This window comes from Molothrus aeneus, chromosome 1, assembly GCF_037042795.1.
Source record: "Molothrus aeneus isolate 106 chromosome 1, BPBGC_Maene_1.0, whole genome shotgun sequence".
Classification (NCBI taxonomy): domain Eukaryota; kingdom Metazoa; phylum Chordata; class Aves; order Passeriformes; family Icteridae; genus Molothrus; species Molothrus aeneus.
Genome location: NC_089646.1, coordinates 102,657,912 through 102,677,918, shown reverse-complemented (window position 1 = coordinate 102,677,918; position 20,007 = coordinate 102,657,912). Strand labels below are relative to the sequence as shown.

At 40.2% G+C, this 20,007-nt stretch overlaps 1 protein-coding gene across 1 annotated transcript in view; it reads left to right on the top strand.

Annotated features, from left to right (window-relative positions):
- Positions 1-2,206: 2,206 nt before the first annotated feature.
- The window catches only part of ARHGAP28 (Rho GTPase activating protein 28), a 31,576-nt gene continuing 13,775 nt past the window's right edge, over positions 2,207-20,007 (top strand). The window contains exons 1-6 of the mRNA XM_066546300.1: positions 2,207-2,387; positions 6,991-7,208; positions 12,748-12,835; positions 14,738-14,895; positions 18,435-18,600; positions 18,714-18,805. Coding sequence (XP_066402397.1) covers positions 2,222-2,387; positions 6,991-7,208; positions 12,748-12,835; positions 14,738-14,895; positions 18,435-18,600; positions 18,714-18,805 — 888 coding nt within the window. The 5' untranslated portion in view covers positions 2,207-2,221. The remainder of the gene's footprint in view (positions 2,388-6,990; positions 7,209-12,747; positions 12,836-14,737; positions 14,896-18,434; positions 18,601-18,713; positions 18,806-20,007) is intronic.

Sequence of the window (20,007 nt, the reverse complement as noted above, 5' to 3'; positions counted from 1 at the left end):
CAAACACCACTGGAGTTCAGGCAGCTTTGCCTTTTTCCTTATTTGTGTTCACTATCATCTTTTAAACAAATGAGCTCAGGTTTTCACAGCAACAAGCAATGGGTTGGTGGGTGCTGTTTGCCCCATCCCACCTAGCTCCCAGATGAAGAACTCCCAGATTCTCAGGAGTTCTGCTTCTGCTGGTTAAAACCTCTGCTCAGGGATGCTTGGTACAGTATTAACTCATCGTATTCAAGTCCAGTGATCCTTGCATTTTTCTTACTTGCTAATGTGAGGATGAGACATAGATGAATCCACAAAAGAAAGGGAAATCCATACAAAAACCCCAGAGGCCAACATGTCCACATGCATAATTCCAGTGATTGTAATTTATCAGGTACCCCAGCCATGTGAGGCTTTGGGAATAAAAGCCAACTGAAACTCACATCTCCCCAGAGGGAGAGCTACAATGAAAGCATTTTAACCACACTTGTGTCACAAATTCCTCTCGCATTTGGCGACTGTGGCTTGTTCTAATTAAAACAATAACATTTTCAGCACTGTGTTTTAAAGCAAACAAACTGTTTATGAGGGGAGGAGAAGACAGCACTTCTCTTTCCAGAGAACGTGTCACCACCACCACATAGCGTGTTCTCTCCTGCTGCAATGTTGTCACCCATCAGAAAGCTTTGCTTCCCAGCTTTGCTTCCAAGAGCACAGGGGCTGATTTGGCAGATGAATCATCCAAATTACACCTGTGAGTGTTCAAAAAGAGGCAAAGGCCTGAGCTTTGCCTTTTATAAAGCCTGATCATGTCCAAAGCTGGGTTTGTTGTGCTCTGTTGTTCCCATCACAGCTCCCCAGCCTGGAGCTCAGATCTAGCCCAGAAGGACCTGCCCAGATAAAGTGGAGAGGCCCTGCAAGCCCCAGGGAAGTATCCAGCCCTTCACTGGCAGGGAAGGATGAAGCAGAGGCAGCAGTGCAGTGAGGGAGAAGCATGCTCAGTCAGCTTTATGAAATAATACATTGTTTATACATCCATTAGGAAAACTTTGATAAGGAGGAAAACACTGAAAAGGAAATATCTTTTTTTCTAGTGGAGTAAAAGTGATGCCTGTGGTTTTAAACAAAGGCGTTTTGGCAGGATCATGCCATACAGAGGAGGAAGAGAAAGGGAAACTGCATTTGAATTAATTCAGATAAGTGAAGGTCAGAAGACCTTAGGTCAGAATTTTCCATTAATTCCTATGGTCTAGCTCTCTGCCAAAATTCTGTTACCTCCTAACTCCTTTGTGCAAATATTGTTGTGGTTATTACTACTGATTGCTGTATCTACTGCAATTACACATACAAAAGCTGTTTACAGTATTGCAGCCATAATAATGCAAAAGAACAAAGTCAGACGATTTTCATGGTGGGTGTTATATGAGATTTCGAATGAATTTGTATCTCTCTTCAGCTGCAAGTACTTACAGTGGGGAAAAGACAAGAACAAAAGAGCAAGGAGCAAACTTTGTTTTAATTCAATCCCTGTATTAAATCTTGACTTGAAACTTGATTTTTGGTGAATCATAATTTTTTTGAACCTCTGATCAAAACCTTTGTTTGACATAGAATATACTACTTTAATTCAAAGTCAAATTTTATTTGAAATTTTTTTAACTTAAGAAAAGAATCCCAAATCTTTTTTAAAGGATTTTCAAATAAAAAGTAATTATTTTTCAAAATTGAAATCTTTCAAGTTTTTTTTTTCTTTTTTGGAGTGAAGATGAGTTTGTAGAATATTTCAGTGTTCTCAATTCTAATTATTTTTCCCCAGAGAAGTTTTCACTGAGGCATTTCAGCCAGTAAGCAAAACAGGAAGAGATAGAAACTGAGGCAAAAAGAAGTGAAAATAGTTTTCCAGTGTCTCTTTAGATGGATACCAGTATTGGAAATAGAAATTGCATTTCCTGAGTTCCCCCTAGACTGGGAAATACTGAAGGACATTAAAGAGATAAATTATCAGATGCAAAATACATGTCCAGCCATTATTGTTGTGAGCAGTGGAGATCATGACAATTACCAGGACTGTGTACTTGGCCTCTGAAATCTTGTCCCTACTTCCTGGTACAGCCACAGGTCAAGCACTGGTTGCCTGCTCCATTTGCATGGCACAAGTTAGCGTGATAGAAAGATGATTTTCTTTTTATGGCTTTCTCTTTTCAGAAAGTCTTTCTCTCGTTGTCGAAGAATTAACAGGATGCTTTCCAACGAGTCAGTACCTCCTGCCTTCAGTCGCTCTAATTCTCAGGCCTCCATGGACAGCACTTCCATGGAGGACTTCTGGTGTGAAGTAGAGAGCATCAAGGAGAGCAGAGAAGATGGATCTGAAGAAGCAATGCTCTTGGAGTTCAAACCTGCTGATGGTGAGCACATGAACACCACTTGTTCCTCATTCCCTGGCTTTGCCTCCTCTCTAAAGAGCCATGGCCTGATCTCCTTCCTCGCGTCACTCAGTCTGAGCAGAAGTACTAGTCTGGGTCTATAATCATTGTAGCTCCTCTTATGAACATCACAGTTAACCACTGGCAAGAAACAATAATTGTCTGGTTTAGGCACTGAAGCCACTAATTAACTTCTGAAGTAAGTTTTGTTGCATTGATTTTATTTGTGCTTTGGGAAGACAGATACAGTGTAATTCAGAAAAGAGAGGCACTCAATGAAAACTAAATTTACAGCTTTAAATAGATTAAACCAAAACATTTAAAGTAGCAAAATGTTAATTTAGTATGCTATAATTTCAAACTTTCTGGCTTTTCATAGGATATGATTCAGAAATAATTAAAGTCTTGAAGCAGTTTTTGGGTAGATTTAGTATTCTCCTATCAGGAATTTGATATCTGCCTGTTTCTCTGAGATTGCCCAATTAAGATATCGTTCAAGGAAAGTTTAGAGGTAAGTCTGAATGTAGGGATGCCTACATTGTTCAGGCTCCCCACTTGACCAAATTCATTCATCACTTATACAACATGTCCTGAAGGTATTACTGCCTCAGTCTGTTACCTTAATGTTTTCCCCTCTCGTTAGGCACTGTGTTTGGAAAAACATGCAGTATGTGATAGCTTGTTGCAATGCACCTTTGTGTTAGAGGATTTGATAACATCTAGAAAAGTGGTTCTCTTTTTTTTTTTCCAGTTAGGACCCCCGTCACAAATGTATTAGATTGTGTAACACAAAATACCAGGTGTTACTATACAATGAAACCAAATTTCTTCTGAGGTCGTGACCTGCTGATAACTGCTGCTACCCTTCTGTGGCTCCTGGCCCCTGGTCTGGGAACTACTGATGTAGGGATAGATTTTGAAATGATGGCATGCTCTTTCCATACAATTATTAACACGAGTCATGATGTAGTTTTCCTACCTTGACGTGCAATGGGATGTCATTAATTCTGCTACCAGGAAGAATGGTGGAAAGTACTGCTTTATTAAGCAATCAAATATGCAACCAGTCATGGTAAGTAACCCATGCAGAGGTATCTAGCTCCAACCATGCGCTGTTTCCATGGGAAACACCTCTCATTCACGAGTTTCCGGCTGGGCTCTCCTGGAAGAAAAAGGAGAAGACCACCAGAAATCTTGGTCTGCTGTGAGGGTTATGATCAGTCAGCCTAAATCCAGTGTTCTGCTCTCCTCTCCTTTTTGTTGGGAAAACTCCTGTCTGGTCATACTCTTCAGCTTGGAGACTCCATAAGGAGATTGTGAGCCTCTTGGTGCCTCCTCCATGCAATTGTCAGCACGAACTAGCAGGTGTCCTTGACTCGTCTGCAGTCAGGGGAATAACACAAATCTGTGAGCTGCCAAGTTGGATAACTTAATAGGACAAGGCAATACAAGATCTTACTTTCCAGAAACTTTTCCATCAGTTTCATCAGTGCTGAACTAAATCTTCTCAACTGCCTGAACTCTGCTGCAGTCTCATGTTATCCTTTGTCTGAGTACACCTCATTAAATCACATTGATTTTTTCCCCTTTGCCCTAAATTAAAAATGAGACTGCAAGTCAAAATGCAATACATCTCCATACTTCATTTACCTTCATATTGTTGTCTTAAACACATATATATATGTATTGCCTACACCCACACACAATCAGGCAGTGCTTGTCCTAGTTATTAACATCAGGAATATATTCAGTCTAGGATTATAAATCTTGGAAATAATAGTGAGTTCTGTTAAGGTCCTAATAGGATAATACTCCTTGCCAGTGATCAAAACACTAAAAATCAATGTGGAAACCCTCAGGGCAAAATAAAAGTAAATATTAATTTCAGATGTCTTTGAGAGGAGGAGATGAAGATCCTTAAGAAGGAGGCCAAGGGGTGATAGAAGCCAGGCAGGCATGACTGTCAGAACCTCAATGTGATTTGCCAGACATCATGTGCAAAGGGCAGACAGCAGCATACTTATTCTGTTGATGTTAGCAAATATAGTCAAAAAAGAACAGAAGATCATGACAAGTGACACGAGGGATGAAAATGGGGAGGAGAAAGTCATGGTGTATTTAAGATGCCCATGCTGTGCAGAATTGCTTTACAACTTTTGTTACAAGGCTTGAATGCTGTGAGTTATTTAAGGTTATATCTCTGGGCTGTTTCAGGTTATCTCTGAGATTCATCACCCTTCTCTCAGTGTGGCTTCTTCACTAGCCACCAGCCGACCTTCTGGAATCTGGAATTGCACCAATAGAGTGCAAATGAGATTCAAAGCAAGACACACATCTTTCCTAGCAAACTCTATGAGAAAAAGAGAACTACTCTCTCAATTATCTGTCTTCTGGTGCTGCAGAATCAAACACAGTATCAAGAACATGCTCTATTAGTAGCTAAAACTATAAAAATAATGCTTTCTTAAACCACATGGGGGGGGTTAACCTTAATTTAATACTAATGTGTCATAAAATTTTGAGCATTTTTTAATGCAATAATTTCTTCTCTTCAATACTTTTACTCCTCTGATTGCTGTCATTATGTGTTAGTCTATTGTTTGTGTGTGGTTGGAACAGGAAAAGGGAAAAGCCGGAGAAAACACGTCACAGGGTGACTCGTAAGCAGGCAGAATTTAATGTCTGCCCTGATATTTTTCATAGCGAGTTTGATTACAAGCTCAATTCTTGGAAAGAATATGTCAGGACAAAAGCCAGAATTAATGTAATCTAAAAGCTGAAACATGGACAGATGTGGCTCCAACAGCAGCGCACGAGAAAGAGAAGAGACCTTCTTAGAAAGAAGAGTGAAAATGGCAGAAGAGTCACTGGTTCAAAGCTTACAGAGAAGGCAAAGGAACAGTCTCCATCCTGTCTGTGGATACAGAAAGGATAAGAGCAGAGACAAGCTATTTCATGGGATACAGGGCTGGTCACATCCCTGGCTAACACAGAGCAGGGGTTTAGAAGCAGCTATTTTTGTAGTGCTTTGTAAAGAGGCAGGGCAGTTAACAATGGAGTCAGTGATGGCACATGCATAAGATGCTTTTGCTTGTCCCTACAGCCCAGTTCTGTAATTTTCTCTTTTGTGTATGTAACTGCCAAAGTGCAGCAAACTGGTGTCCATCAATCAGCCTGCATTCTGATGTCAAGAAGAGGCAATAAAGGGAGAGTGGAAATACCAACCTGCCATTAAGACTGGTGCTGGGACAAGAACAATAAGTGCATTGACGAGTTGTTTTATAGAACGTGCTGCAAATTAATCCATTTCCTGTTTGACATGTTTATTTGTAGTACCTCTTCTTCAGTCAGGGCTGGAATGAAATTACTGTCTTGTGTCAAGCAGCTTACTGCTGAGCTAGGATTGCTCACAAAACTGAAATGAAGGTCCTCAAAATCTCCTACGTGAAAAGAGATTTTAAAATACTATGACCATTTATTTTAAAAGGAACACAAACCAAAAGGCAGTAAGAGCAAAGTTTAAAATTACTGAATGATTCAGAGAAGGTAGACTGGGACCTTTCCACAGCCAGATAGTGACAAGGCACAATTATTTCAGGTAACATGTAGCAAGCTGAAAACCTATATTGTCTTCACATGGACACGTTTTGGTAGTGAGAGGACTGCAGGTGTGGCTCTGTGGGAAGATGCCAGAAGCATCTGCCATGTCCAACAGAGCCAGGATAGAATACAATTCTTCCCACAATGCATACCCTCACTATGGAACCAATTGCAGTATTGAACAAGTTGGGAAGCAGGTATTGAACAAAGAAAGTATTAAAATTGAGATCCCAAAAAACACTGGGGTGTACAGTGCTAATGAGTCTTTAATAATTAGAAGTTAGAGTGATACCTGGCATGCCAGGATGGCTATTTCTGCATCTTCCTCCCTTACAGGACCTCTTAGACACTTACCCCTTCCTGAGCCTTGATCTTTAGTGAGCAGCCCTGGTTCTTAATAATTTTGTTCAAAACAAGCAATTGGACTAGGTGGACATCACCCTTCTCTCAGTGTGGCTTCTTCACTAGCTACCAGCCAACCTTCTGGAATCTGGAATTGCACCAATAGAGTGCAAATCCATTGTTCTGTTGTATACACACCTCCAGTATTTCTGTTTATTTGAATTGGAATACTGATTTTATTTCCATCAGCCAAATGGCTTTCTCCAATACACCATGTTACAAATGGTGAGCATGGCATAAATGGGAACTGAGGAGATTTGTGCTTTTGAATTACAAGTTAATTTTTAGGAACCTTGCTTTGTCAGCCTGGTTACTCTGCTGCCTTCTTCACATGCATATGCTGATGAAATGCCTCTTCTGTTCTCCTCATAAGCCTCTCTTGTGCAGACACTGACAAACTGAACGTTTTTCGAAGACAATATGTTTACAAACCTAACTTAACTTGCACTTGTGGCCTAAGAAAGGTTGGAATTAGAGTATTCTCAAGGTAAAGGCTGTGGTAGCAGTCCATCATGCCAACTCTTTTCCTTCAGCCCCCTCTCATTCCTTGCCAGGCTTATTAACATGCTGTCTTCCTCCACAGAAGGGGAACTGGAGGCGGAATGGCTGCAGGACGTAGGTTTATCCACGTTGATCTCAGGAGCTGAAGAGGAGGATGGCCAAGCCCTGCTGTCCACTCTGACCAGAACTCAAGCTGCTGCTGTACAGAAGAGGTACAACACCTACACTCAGACTCTGAGGAAGAAGAACAAGCACACAGTCCGGGATGTGCGAGACATCTTTGGCACCAGTGACTCTTCTGTAAGTGTCCCCATGCATGCCTTTGATCCTAATTTTTATGCACCAAAGTTTGTGCCAGACAGAAACTCTTTCCTGCTGACAATGCACAGACAGTCATTAGCAGTTTCTGACCATAAGACCAGACTTTTAATGCTGGATACAGTATATTTTAGAGGAAAGGAAGAAACCAAATGCAGTGGTACAGTTTTGTAACTAACCTGTAACATAAAGTTGTATCTGTTGCCAGCCTTCCTCCTGCAGCCTCATGTCAAAACTAACATTTACTCCTTTATTTTTTGGAAATTGGTGAGTTACTCTTGGCAGCTATTCAAATTTTTGATGGCTTCTGGGGACACTTGATATTTACTCAGCAGTCTCAGTGGTGAAGTAAAACTTGTCTAATGAAGCAACTGGGGTTAAAATATGCATAAGCAATTAAACACCTGCCATCACGATTGTAACTTGTACACTGGCAGTTACATTTCACTTACACAGCAAGCAAAAACCTATTAACTTCATTTGCTTCATGGCTTCAGAAATCAGCAGTACCTCCGGAGGTTTCATCCACTTTTCTCTGAGGATAGCTCTGAACGCACCAGTTCCTGTCAGTACATGTTTTGGTTCTGGGAATGTAGTCAGCTGTGTGAGTTTAGTCCACTGCTCAAAGCAACACTCATGATTTTATGTTTATCACTCATGATGTCTTAAATGGGAGTCACCAATAAGATCACAAGCTTTGAAATTAATATTAAAATTGTTGCCATTTTAAAACTCCCAGAAACTATTTTTCATTATGGCATTGCTTTGTCCTTTCCTGTTTGTTCCACCATCTCCTCAAGGCTTGATATCCTGGATTATTAAAAAAAAAAAAAATTGGGAACAAAAATTGTAGCTGCATAGTTATGTTAAAATTACAAAGATATAATGTCCAGATATTTAAACTTTTTATTTCCAAATTTAATATCTGGATTCTTTTGAACCTCTTGCACATATCCCACTAGTAATCCAGAAGCATCCAGTAGTTTCCTGTGGGCAGACATTCTTTAATGAGAGATATCAGGCATGTTTGCATGAACATTAAAAAGCTAGTGGTACTTCTACTTAGATTAGCTCACTTCCCTGATTCAAGTATCTGTAAACCATAAGGTGTTTAATTTTTTTACAAAAGCTTGAGTTTCCTAATTAATTTAAGTCAGCCAAATAAGCATGCTACATTTCCTCTCAGATGGCCACATTATTGATTTATTTTTGACCTGCTTATTTTCTCCTTCTAACTTGATAAAGTTTCTCACTTGCAAAAGGAATTTGGATGCTCAGAGCAGCTGCCCTTCAAATCAGTGTTTTACCTCCTCCAAAAGTCAGTTCGCTTACTGGTTCTGCATTGTGAAATCTAAAAGATAAGATCAAATAAGTAATTAAGTCTTCTAATTTCTTCTTCCCACAAAAATATGCAGTTCTGCAGGTGCTGACCTAGATGTTAAACCCAGATGCCCAAAAACAACTGGAGAGCATGCTATCACCTCCCTCCAACAGACTGTGAAACGTTTTAGTTCTAAAAGCCTACAAGGCCCTAACACTCTAATTTTCCTATTCACCAGTGCTCCTATCTCTGCTGCTTGTTATGGGATTTAGAAACTTTGTCCTAATTATCAGCCCTTCAGGGATAAACACACTTCAGGAGGGCTTGTGTCCCTGACCTAAGGGTTTCCCAAGTAATTTTTTTAAGGGGGTGTCAGCAGTCCCTGGAGCTTTGCTGCCTCTTTGGGCATGGCCCTACCACTTCCAGAGAACCTTTGTGATTTATCAGTTTGGGGAAGAGAAGCACATTGAAAACAACCCAGCCAAAAGAAAAGAGTGGCAGGAGATGGGGACAAGCAAATCTTTTCTGCACAGCTGGGGAAGAGAGGCTGCTTGAAATGACATGCAGTTCTGCTTTCCCATCCTGCCTTTTAGTTGGGAAGGGCAGAAGTAAACAGAACATGCTGCAAATAGCAAATCAGATCTAATTGTTTCACTTAACTCTATAATCCTCCCCATTAGGAGAATGGATTTACACCTCTTCCCAACAACCTAAGAATCACAAGAGCCCAGAGGGATGGGTCACAGGATGGATTACTCTCTTCCTTGGCTAATGATGAGAGAAAAGGAGATTAGCTCACTAGGGTCACCTGAGATGAGATTTAGGGGACCACTAAAGAGGCATAAATTAGTTGTCATCTGGAGTGGGGGAAGAAAAAGATAGATTTGCTCTAGTTTTTTCCTCTCTGTTCTGAAAAAACCCTGCCTGCTCGATGTTTTGCTACTACTGCCTAGTGGCCAGGCTCTGCATGGGTCAGCACAGAACAAAAGTTGCTTTTCCAGCCATCCTGCCTTGAGGTTCATGCCCTCATGGCAGGAGTGTCCCCTCAACAGACAGAATGGACTGAAATAAAAGGAAATGCAGCTATTCCTTTTCTTGTTTTGGTAGCTTTAGGTTTTGGGCTTTTTTTTGTTTTCTTCTGTTGCCTGTCCAGGAAAGGAGCCTAGGGGCAAAACACTACCCCTGTGGTACCACAATGCTACCCCTGTGGTATAAAAAACACCACCCCTGTGGTTACAAAAGCCACTCCTTAGCAAGTAGAGCAGCCTGTCCCAGCTGAGGTGCTTTTGCTTTGCTTCAGACAGGTCCACAGCCAGAAGATTCGACTGACAGCCACACTACTGAGTTTTAAATTGGATGGTTTATTAATCACAGTGGCCTGATTTTCCTTACTGCTGGTACCCTGCTGCTTCCATCAGAAGCGTTCGGCTCTGCTACTGCTCAGAGCTTAGAAAAATCAACAGCAGAATACAAATGGGGGACACACATAGATTCATTCTGTTATTGGACAGAGGAGATGAAGCACTGTGCTCATTAACAGCCCAACCCTGTACATTGTAATTAACTAAAACTCCTGAAGACTTTCTATAAGCATTTTACTTCATCAATGCATGACAAAATAATGTCCTAGTTAAAGAAAAATCACTTACTAACCCAGAGCTATCTGCATGAAAAGGTGTTTGTGGTGGCAGTGCTTGGAAATATGAATATATTCAAAGCATGGGCAAATTGTATCCTGGTCAGAGCTATAAGGTTATCCTCCTTTGCCTTTGTTTCCTTTAGCTTCAGGGCTGAATATAAAATTTGGTCTCTTTGGTGCTCCAATGATTTGGTTTTACATCTCTACAATGAGTATAGCTACTAAAGAACTGTCTGCCTACCTCATCTCCATCCTCTCCTTGCTCTTCTGATTTCATCTTCCCATTGGAAATTCCTGTGTATGTTGTAGCAGTAAACAGTGGACTCATTTTTAGTGTGTCTAATGAATCACTTTCAGTCAAAATCAGGATATGGGAAGCCTCACCTTTGCTGAAGCCCCAGGCAAATGAATAAAGCTGTCCCAGTTTATTTAAGGACACAGTTTGACTCTTGGTCTTTCACATTCATTGGGGAAAGGTCTTCAAAAGTTCTTTAATTTTCTTTTACCCTACAGAAATAATCTGGATCTTTAAATTCATACATTAAAAGGTTTTATTCCCAGTCTTTCTAACATTAAAAAAAAGTAAGGGCGGGGGGGGAAGGAAGACATTTTAACAAAAGAGACATAGATTTGGTTTCATTATAGACTCTCACTGTGGAGGCTGGGAAATGGGGCTGAGAATATGACATTTTCAGGTACCCCAGTTATTGTGCACAGTTCACATTATGCACTTCCCCAGGCTAGGGTTGCCTGCTGCCAGCCCTGCTGGGTGCCAGGCAGAGTATGCAGTCCACTCCATCTTCCATATCTCTGTCTGCCAGCTCTGCCCTGCTTATCAGAACCAGGATACTGCAGGTGCTTCACGACTCGTTTCACCCATGTAACAAAGCTGGAAGTGGGTTTTTCTTCATGAACTTGATTTACCATAAATCTATTCTGAGTATTGTTCACAGGGTCAGACATTTTGAGCACTGAAAGTAGATGAGCCAGTTGCTAATATTTACCATTAATTTTTCCATCTGGATCTTAAGCAGAAGCATATCTGCTTCTATGGTTGATTTTCCCAAATTGCTGAGACAAGTTTAGCAATCCTCTCCACATCTATACTCCCACCTGAAATTTATGGTGCTTTTTTTACGTCCTGAAGCTTTTTGTGTAAAAATGTTGTGGGATTTTATCATAAAAGTATCCAGCTCTCTTTTTTAAAAAATCTATGGTCCTTACAGTCTTCTGGCAAAGGAAGCCCATGTGACTCAGATCCTGTTTGCTATCAAGTTCACAAGCCATTGAGTGGACTTTCTCAGGAGAGATTTTATTCTTGTTACATTTGACTTTGTTACCCAAATAGCTAAAGGATAAGATTGGATAAAACAACTGAAACCTTATTTCAGGCTTCCAATTAGAAGAGCTTTCTGTCATTTAAATATCTGACATTTTTTGACAGCCTGAACACTTCTCCCACACATTGACTACAACTGGGGAAAACAGAATTTTTGCCCTGAGGCATTGCTACTTGTTGATAAACAGCTGACTTAGCAATTTAAAGAGCAATTAAAAGAGCTGCTATTAAGGGCTCATGGGGGCCTACAGCTACAGGTTCAGCTGGGAAACTGGGTCTGTTCCATCAGGCTCAGGGTATGTGAGACAGCAGGTTTGAGAAGGGCTGGGTGCTTCCCACAAGGATACAAATAACAGCAGAAGAAATGTACACATTGTAGTTCCTTTCACTGAGTAAGCTTCAGAGCAGTTTTATAATTCCTGACCTTGTTTTTGTTTGTTGGTTTTGTTTTTTTTTTTTTACTCAAGAATGAATAGTTGAGCTGTTATTACCTATGGAACACAAACACTCAGATTTGTCTTTATGAGCCACAAAACTGCTGAGGACAAGGCCAAAACTCCACTGCTAAGAAGAGGTGACACTGCTTGAAAATCACCCTCTGGGCTGCCGAGCCACCTCTCAGCAGTGCAGAATGGTTTCTGGAGCAGAAAGAAATGAATTTGAATACAGAAAATGTTTCTTTTTTCCCTCAAGTTGTTTGTTGCAATTCACTGATAAAAGTATTAGTGCATAGCCTGTGGGAGGACATCCATCCTTTAATAGCTTTCTGGTGCCCAAATCACAAGAGGTAGCAGACTAACTGATTTCTGACAGGTCCCTGGGAAGAGCAGGTATTCAACTTGTGCCAGAGAGTCTTCAAAAAGATTTGTGGCCAAAATTATTAAAGCCAGGATGAATTACAATTTGAGGAGGACCTTTCAGTTAGCCTAATTCTGTACAGCAATTTACTTAGCTAATTTCAGTCACTTTATAGGACAGGACTCATTAGGTACAGCAAGCTGCAGTATTACTGACCTCCACACAGTCCAAATCTATGCAGTCTGGGGAAGATTGACTCTCAGGCTTGGCTTTGAAATATATGCTCTGAAGAATCACAACAGATTGTTTAATCTTGTCAAGAGAGTGTAAACTGAGAATGATACACCTTTGCTTGAACTGTAGCAGTTTCTGTCCGTAGACGTTTGCCTTCACTGCAGTCTGATCATTTTTCCTTGCCTATCAGCCCACATTTGAGACAGTTCCAGTGTCACCAGTATCTTCTAATGGTATCCAGCTTCCTGGGCAGAAGCCAGTTTGGAAATCAGTTAGCTGTGAGTATGACAACATGTAACCAGTGTTCACTTCCTCTTAGTAAAATGACAGACAGAAAGATCCTTTTATGGTTCAGAGGTTCGTCCCCTCTTTCATGTTGGGGCAGTGCTGCGTATATTTCTTTAAAATCATTGTCAGCTTATTGTCATGCAGGACCAAAGTTTGCCATTAAAGTTCGATGTTGTACAGACACAGAATGCTGCCCTTGAGGCATCAGCATCTTAAAAATGCTGATCACTGCAAGACTAGGAATGTGAAAATAATCTGTAAGCAATATCATGCAGAATTTGTCCAAAATATATCAGTGTATTTTCTTGTTGCAAATCAAAGAGGTATATTTCCTCCACATTTCTTCTCCAGTACTGCAGAAATTGTAGTATTAGAAATTTATAATTTTCCTAGTTCTGCCCTGTTATTCTGATCTATGAATGGTGTTATCCCTTAAATTCTTTACCCTGACAGTGATTGGCTGTGCTAATGAAAGTAATAGCTCTCCTCTACACAGTGTCTGGATAATTGTCAGCAACCTTCCATGAGAATGTTCATCTCTTAGTTTGAAAGCTCTTCCCATCACCATTGTTCAAGGCAGGGATATTAGTATCCAAATTTCTAAACTAGTCCCTTGGATGTTTACCTCTGGATACAGTGGCACAGACATTTTCCTTGGTGGCAAAAGCTGCTTTGCTGATGCTTCTGCTCTGCAAGCAGTTTTACTGAAACAGATGGGGAACCAAATGCCCAGAGGTACCATGAGCAGTCTGTGGTGCTGTGTCCAAGAGAGATGGGAAGAGAGATGGGAAACACCTTAAATGGCTTGGACATTAGACAACAACTAAAGCCACAGTTCAGAAACCAGAAGCCACCTAATAACACACTTAACTTTTTTCATATTAGACTTGTAAAATATGTAGTGTTGCAGAAAAGTCCCTGTAACTGTAAATGCAATGATTCAGAGAACATGGGGCATGCACAAGTTTATAAGACATGTAATTTTTTTTAATTCACTTTCTGATTGCCACAGCTTTTGAATACACTTGTGTCATGTTAGTAAATTCTTCTCTGTAGTTCTGGGGGCTGAAATTCTACTTCATTTCAATTAAATTTATGATTCCATCCCAAACAGATTTAGGAGCTGAACCTTACAGGAAAACTAAAAATTGACCTGAGTACTAGAGATCCATCAGGAAAGTTGGCAACCCTGTAACTCATTTATGTTTTCACACTTTGGCCTCCATGACAATAGCATATTTCTAGACTTGATTGTACTGATTTCAAGAATTTTCCTCTGACATCCAGTAATTTAAGGAGGTGACTAAATTTTAGAGAAAAGCATTAAGTCATTTCACAATATCTACTATAAATGCCAGTAGATACAGTGTTTTTCAAACTGGAATATTGTATGTTTTGTCCTTTTATGGTGCTGACAACTAAACTATCAACAATGAGAAATATGTGTATGTGACTACAGAAAATATATGCACAATGTCTTGTGATTATATATAAGTCATCAGTAACCTGAGAAACTGTGTCAACAGCATTTTTCTGACAAGACCTTTTATTTTTAATTGTTCATTTGACAAGTGCCACCACAGTTTGCTGGCCTGGGAAGACAAGGATGGAGTAAAAAAACTTGGTAATCCTGATAAACAGGAAGTTCCAGTTTAACTATCTTTCTCACAGAAAGCAACAAGTTAAATAATCTAAAATGAAAATAGGGATTTTATTTCTAAGGGGTTATTTCCTCAAGACAAAACAGGAACATGCTGTGGTTTGCACTGAAATTCCTCTTTGAAGCACTTCCTTTATTACTTTCTCAAGAATTTTGTATTCTTGGTTCAAATTTTTAATGTCTCTGTACTAAATGCAATTTACTATTCATATATAATTTCCCTTATTTTCAGCTAAGAGCTGTCTAGACTGTGGAACAGATAAAGGCAGCCCCTCCATAACAGAAGAGCTCTCCTATGATGTCTCTTTCTCAGAATCCATTACAGTCCTTCCAAAAACCCAAGAGTGGCCAAAAAACCAGAGGTTCAAAAAGGAAGACTCAGCTTTGCCAGTAAGTTTCTTCTCCATATATTTCCTCAATTGTTTTCTTTAACACAGCAATTTCCTGTTTCATATCCCCAGCACAATGGAGTCTGTTGAGATAGATGATCTGGCCTTTGCAGTGTGTGCTTTGTAGAGGCTTCTCTGTGTGCCTGCCTACTGCCTGTGACTGATTCCCAAAGTTAATATGGATATCCAAGCCAGGTTTTTACTTGTACTCATCATGAACATGTGTGCCCAGATGAGTATGTGTAACTCAGTCCACAAATATTGCATCATCCACAATTTTTTCACCCAGAAATAAAAACTGCTTATTGTCACTAAAACTAACAATCATTTTTGTTACCTGTCTGCTTTCCTACTTTTTTCCCCCACAGATTATCTGCCTTTGTTAACATGTGGATTTAAAATTGAAGATAAAGGGAGGAAAGCAAACCTTGTTCCTGCAGCAGTACTGGCTGTTTCCAGTCAGTATTGAGAGCAAATCACACTATAGGAGATTGTACATAAATTTTTCAAGAAAAGTTTGCCATATCATCCAGACATGCACTGAGCAGTTGTGTCATTGTCTGGAATTATGTAATGAAGTCATGGAAGTCAATTTTCTACTCAGATCAGCCCTCACAACTTCCACCACTGAAAACTGGAGCATTAATTTAGTGCTTCCAGTACCACCTTTTCAGTAACATGTATGAAGTGTCTGTAAAGTATTTGGAAAAATTTCCTGAATGTTATGATGTCCTGAGGTCACAAACTTATCTAAAATGGTTACAATCCACACAGACATTGAATTATCTGAGAATTAGTCAGTTGTCCATCTCAGATTCCATCAAGGAAGAAGCTGAGATGCAGAAGTAAGCTTCTATGTTAAATGATAAGACACCACATAGATTACATAATTTATGTGAAATCCCTGTGTTGTTTATTCTGTCTTTGGTTGTTTGGATTTTTGGGGTTTTTTTGGTGGGGATAACTTGGTGGTGACTAAGGGCATTTCTACACTCATCATGATTTTGGTCGTTACTACCCATATGCACACTCATGAAATATTCTCTGCAACAGCACAGACACTTCCTAGTTTATAGAGCTGGGCAACTGATGACAAAGAGGGAAGAGAAGATGCCATATTGAATATCATGGATCTGTGAATTCATAATTGATAAACCTTAGAAAATGCCAGTATTGTGCTGGAGTTGAGCTGCTCTGTGTGCAGGACAGAATTTTATGAGTTCAGAAGGCCACACAAGAAACATGCCAGGTCATTGCAGAGCATTTCTGAAAAAAGTGAGCAATCATAGCTGTTGATGTTGGCCTTTCCCTAGCTTCAACTGCTGCTGCTCGTGGTGTTTGGTTCTTTCCCATAATGACTCAGACTGTAATGGGCCTCAGCAGAAAAATCACCTCAAACTCTGTTACCCTGAGCTGCCAGTCACCTACACTCAGAAGGACAGTGGGGCTACACTGGAGGCTATGGAACATCACACTTTCTCCAGGGTGGGCCTGACAACGTAGCCAACTTCATTGATGGTGTGTACAGAGCTGCACAGATATTGTATATCATAAAATAGCATGTCCCCTGGAGCAGGCAGTCCCCTGTCTCCTACAAGAATCAACTCAACATCCCCAGGAGCATAGGGATTTCCCCAAAGTACATGTGATTTCCCCAATGTGGGACCATGGTCCATGTGACTTAGTTGAAGATACCACAGAAGTACAAGTCTGATTACACTGCACAGAAACAACATTGCAAAATATCAGACACGATCCTTAGCCAAAACAATGGTAATCTAATTTCAGGATAGCACAGCCTCCTTCAAACCTGCATATTACACCACTGTAAGAAAAACCACTGGAAAATTGTGACACAAGACAGAGAAAGAGAGCCAGCCCCAAAGTTTGTATTAACCACAGCATCACATCATAGTGACCCCTAGGAGTCAAACAGCCACTGTGGAAAATCTTTGTAGTACCCTTTTTAATCAGTTTTGCAGTGCTTAGAATTTTTTCTCTTTCCCCCCTGAAAATATATGTATACAGTCTGGGGTTTTTTCCCTTTTTTTCAAGGTGATTTATTGCATTTTGACTGCTTTTGTACTTTTAGCATCACTGGAATCAAAATGTGTAGATATTCTTTAGTATTTTATGTTTCTTCAGAAGGTTAACTCCCATGCAGCTTTTGTTACATTAAGTCTCAGAAAAAGGCTAACAGTGCATTCTACGGAGGGAATATTCTGGGCTAAAAATGCCCCAGGCAGCAAGTAAAAAAAGTTATTCCATTCCCTACACTCTTTGTCCCCCAATTATTGTTAACCCCTATTGAAAGACCATATGCAGTGTAGTTTATGAAGTCCTAAACTACATGATCTAGGTGTCCTTTGTACTCTCTTCCTTTTGAAATCTGCAGTAAGTTTAATTTCTGTTTCAATTAGGTTTAAGGTTTGTTTGGGGTTTTTTTTATTTACCTTTTTCTTAATCAGTTTGACTGGCTTAATTTAAAGATGGGTTAAATCTTTTGAGTCGAAATTTCTTAAAAAAATTAAGGACTGAGCTGAAATCTCCAGAAGCAAAACATTAATAGAGGCTGGGTTTCCACTCAGTTCCCTAAAGGAATGAGATGATTTTGTAATACTATTTATTTATGCCTCTTATTAACAATACCTGGTTTAAATTTAAAAAAAAGTACAATATCAAAGATCCACAGTTCTTTGAAAAGCATGGTTTTTACCATGTTTTTTTACTATGACTTTGTTATTATGTCTAACAGTTATGTCAGAAACTGATGGGTGTTTGTTCTTTTTGACATTTGTACAAATGCATCTGTTATGACACAACATTCCTGGCTCTGGTCCCTGACACTGCAGTTTCTAAAATATGTAGACCTCTTCACATGCTCCCAAATTACTCAGTATCGTTTAGTTTAAGTCTACTTGAATAAATTATTTGTTCGCTGCTGGGAGTCCTGTTTATAAGCTTTCTTGAGTAATAAAAAATACCCCTAAGTTGGCAGGTTGGCTTCTGAACTAAGCAGTTTTGCTTCTGGGCTTTTCTTCAGATCTTCAGTTTGAACTCCCCTGTAAGACCTCATAAGTTAATAGCATTATGCAAAGCAGGCATGAATTCATTGCACATACACAATTGATATAGAACCATATCCATGATTAACTGTGTCACCCACTTCAGCAGCATTTGAAGATGTTTTGGGGAAGGCAGGAGCAGAGCAAAATGCTACATCCTTCAGAAACTGGGCAAAACTTTTAAAGAAGCACGTAACTCATTTGTCCCAGCTGAAGTGCAGACACTGAGGTGCTCCAGCACCACTTCCCAGTCAAACTGCAAGGGTGCATGGTGAGCAAGAAGCTCAGTTTTATGTTCAGGTGGATGCCAGCTGTGTCACCATACCAGGCCAATCTACAGGGCTATAGTTATCTCTTTATTGTTATCCATCTACCTGAACGTGACCTCCAGTCACATCCGCGCATCTCTTTTTAAACAAAAATCCACTTCCTGTAACTTTGGTGCAAATAAAGACGCGACCCATCTCTGCTGTAGAAATTCATTGTTCGGAAGAGCCGCTTTGGGCTGACGGAGGTTGGGGACCTATCTCCCGAAGACATGAAGAAGATCCGCTACCTCTCCCTGATCGAGCTCACGGCCTTCTACGATGCGCTGGGCGTGGAGCTGAAGAGGAACCGCGTGGAGAGGGTGCGGGGACGAGGTACCGTGTGTGGCATCCCCTCTGCAGCCACCTTCATGTTCCATCAGCTTTGGAAGAAGGTGCTTACGAGGCTGTGTTTCCTCCTTTTCACATTTGTTGTTGTTATTTTTAAGAGAATGGTCTTTTCGGAGTCCCCCTCACCGTGCTGCTGGAGAATGACCAAAAGAAGTTTCCTGGAATAAAAGTGCCCCTTATCTTCCAAAAAGTGAGTATCACTTGGCCTGCTTGGTCACTAGGATTTGCTTTTCCACCATTTGCATTGACACTCAAAGGAGTCATCAGATTAGACAAGTTTCAGACTGGCAGGTGTCTAGAGACTGTCTGACTGAATATTGTGGTTTGAAAACTTTGTGATGAGGAGAGAAAATTGCTCCTTTTGTGGCTTTTTATCTCTGGTGGGGACCCTTTTTGATTTTTGTAATTATGTGATACCATGCAGGAAACTTCAGGAAGAAAATGTCTTTCTGTTTCCCTTTTTCATTAAGATGGAGAGCCAAGCAAAACTGTGTGTGTGCAGAAGAGGCAGAGATGAGTTGTTGTTTCAGGAGTTTTAATTTAACATTAATTCAAACCACAGATATTACTTGGCTACTGTTTGCAGAATGGAGGTGGTATCTTCTGATTGAGGTTTGTATGACAAGACAATGGTATTTAAATGAGACATTTGGCCAGGGATATCCTGTGGATGTCTTGGAGGCAGGTACACAGACACAAGTACGTGTGCAGTTGCATGGATTTACACAGACTCAAAATGGCAACAGATTTCCTTGTAAATACTGACAAAAGAAGAAGTGTTGGGGAGTGTCAGGGGAAACTCTGACACAACTTGAGCATTTACATGACTTTGTGATTAGCTCCACTGCTGCCCTATCAAGATAACAATGGAAATCAGAAGAATCAAGGTTAGGGCAGGAAGCCGATCTGGTGGTGAAAGTCCAGAGCTGTATGATTAAATGCTGGAATTTTTATTTTTTTCCTCAGTGTTCAAAATTAAATAAAAGCAAAGTTTGGGGGTTTTTTTTAATAACCAATTGGAATGGAAAGTTTAGTCCTCTATTCACAGAAATTTGAAAATAAAATATCCTGGGATCGTTCCCTAATCAGAGTTCTCAGTTCCAAAAACCTATGTTATCTATAGGCCTTTCCATTGTGCCCCTTGGGGCACACTTAAACATTCCTCAGAGGTTATTTTTCCTTCAAAACACCATTGTGTTTAAGCATATCTGCTGTTTCATTAATATATTTATGTGTTAATTGTTCTATAGCAGTGCTAACTCTCAAGCCAAGGACAGAGGGGCCTATTGCATTAGCAGTTTTCTATACTCTGCATACTTCTTACCTCAGGATCAGGAGACTATGGAGACAAATTAGGCAGATTTATTTACGTGAGCTGGCTGGATTTCGTTA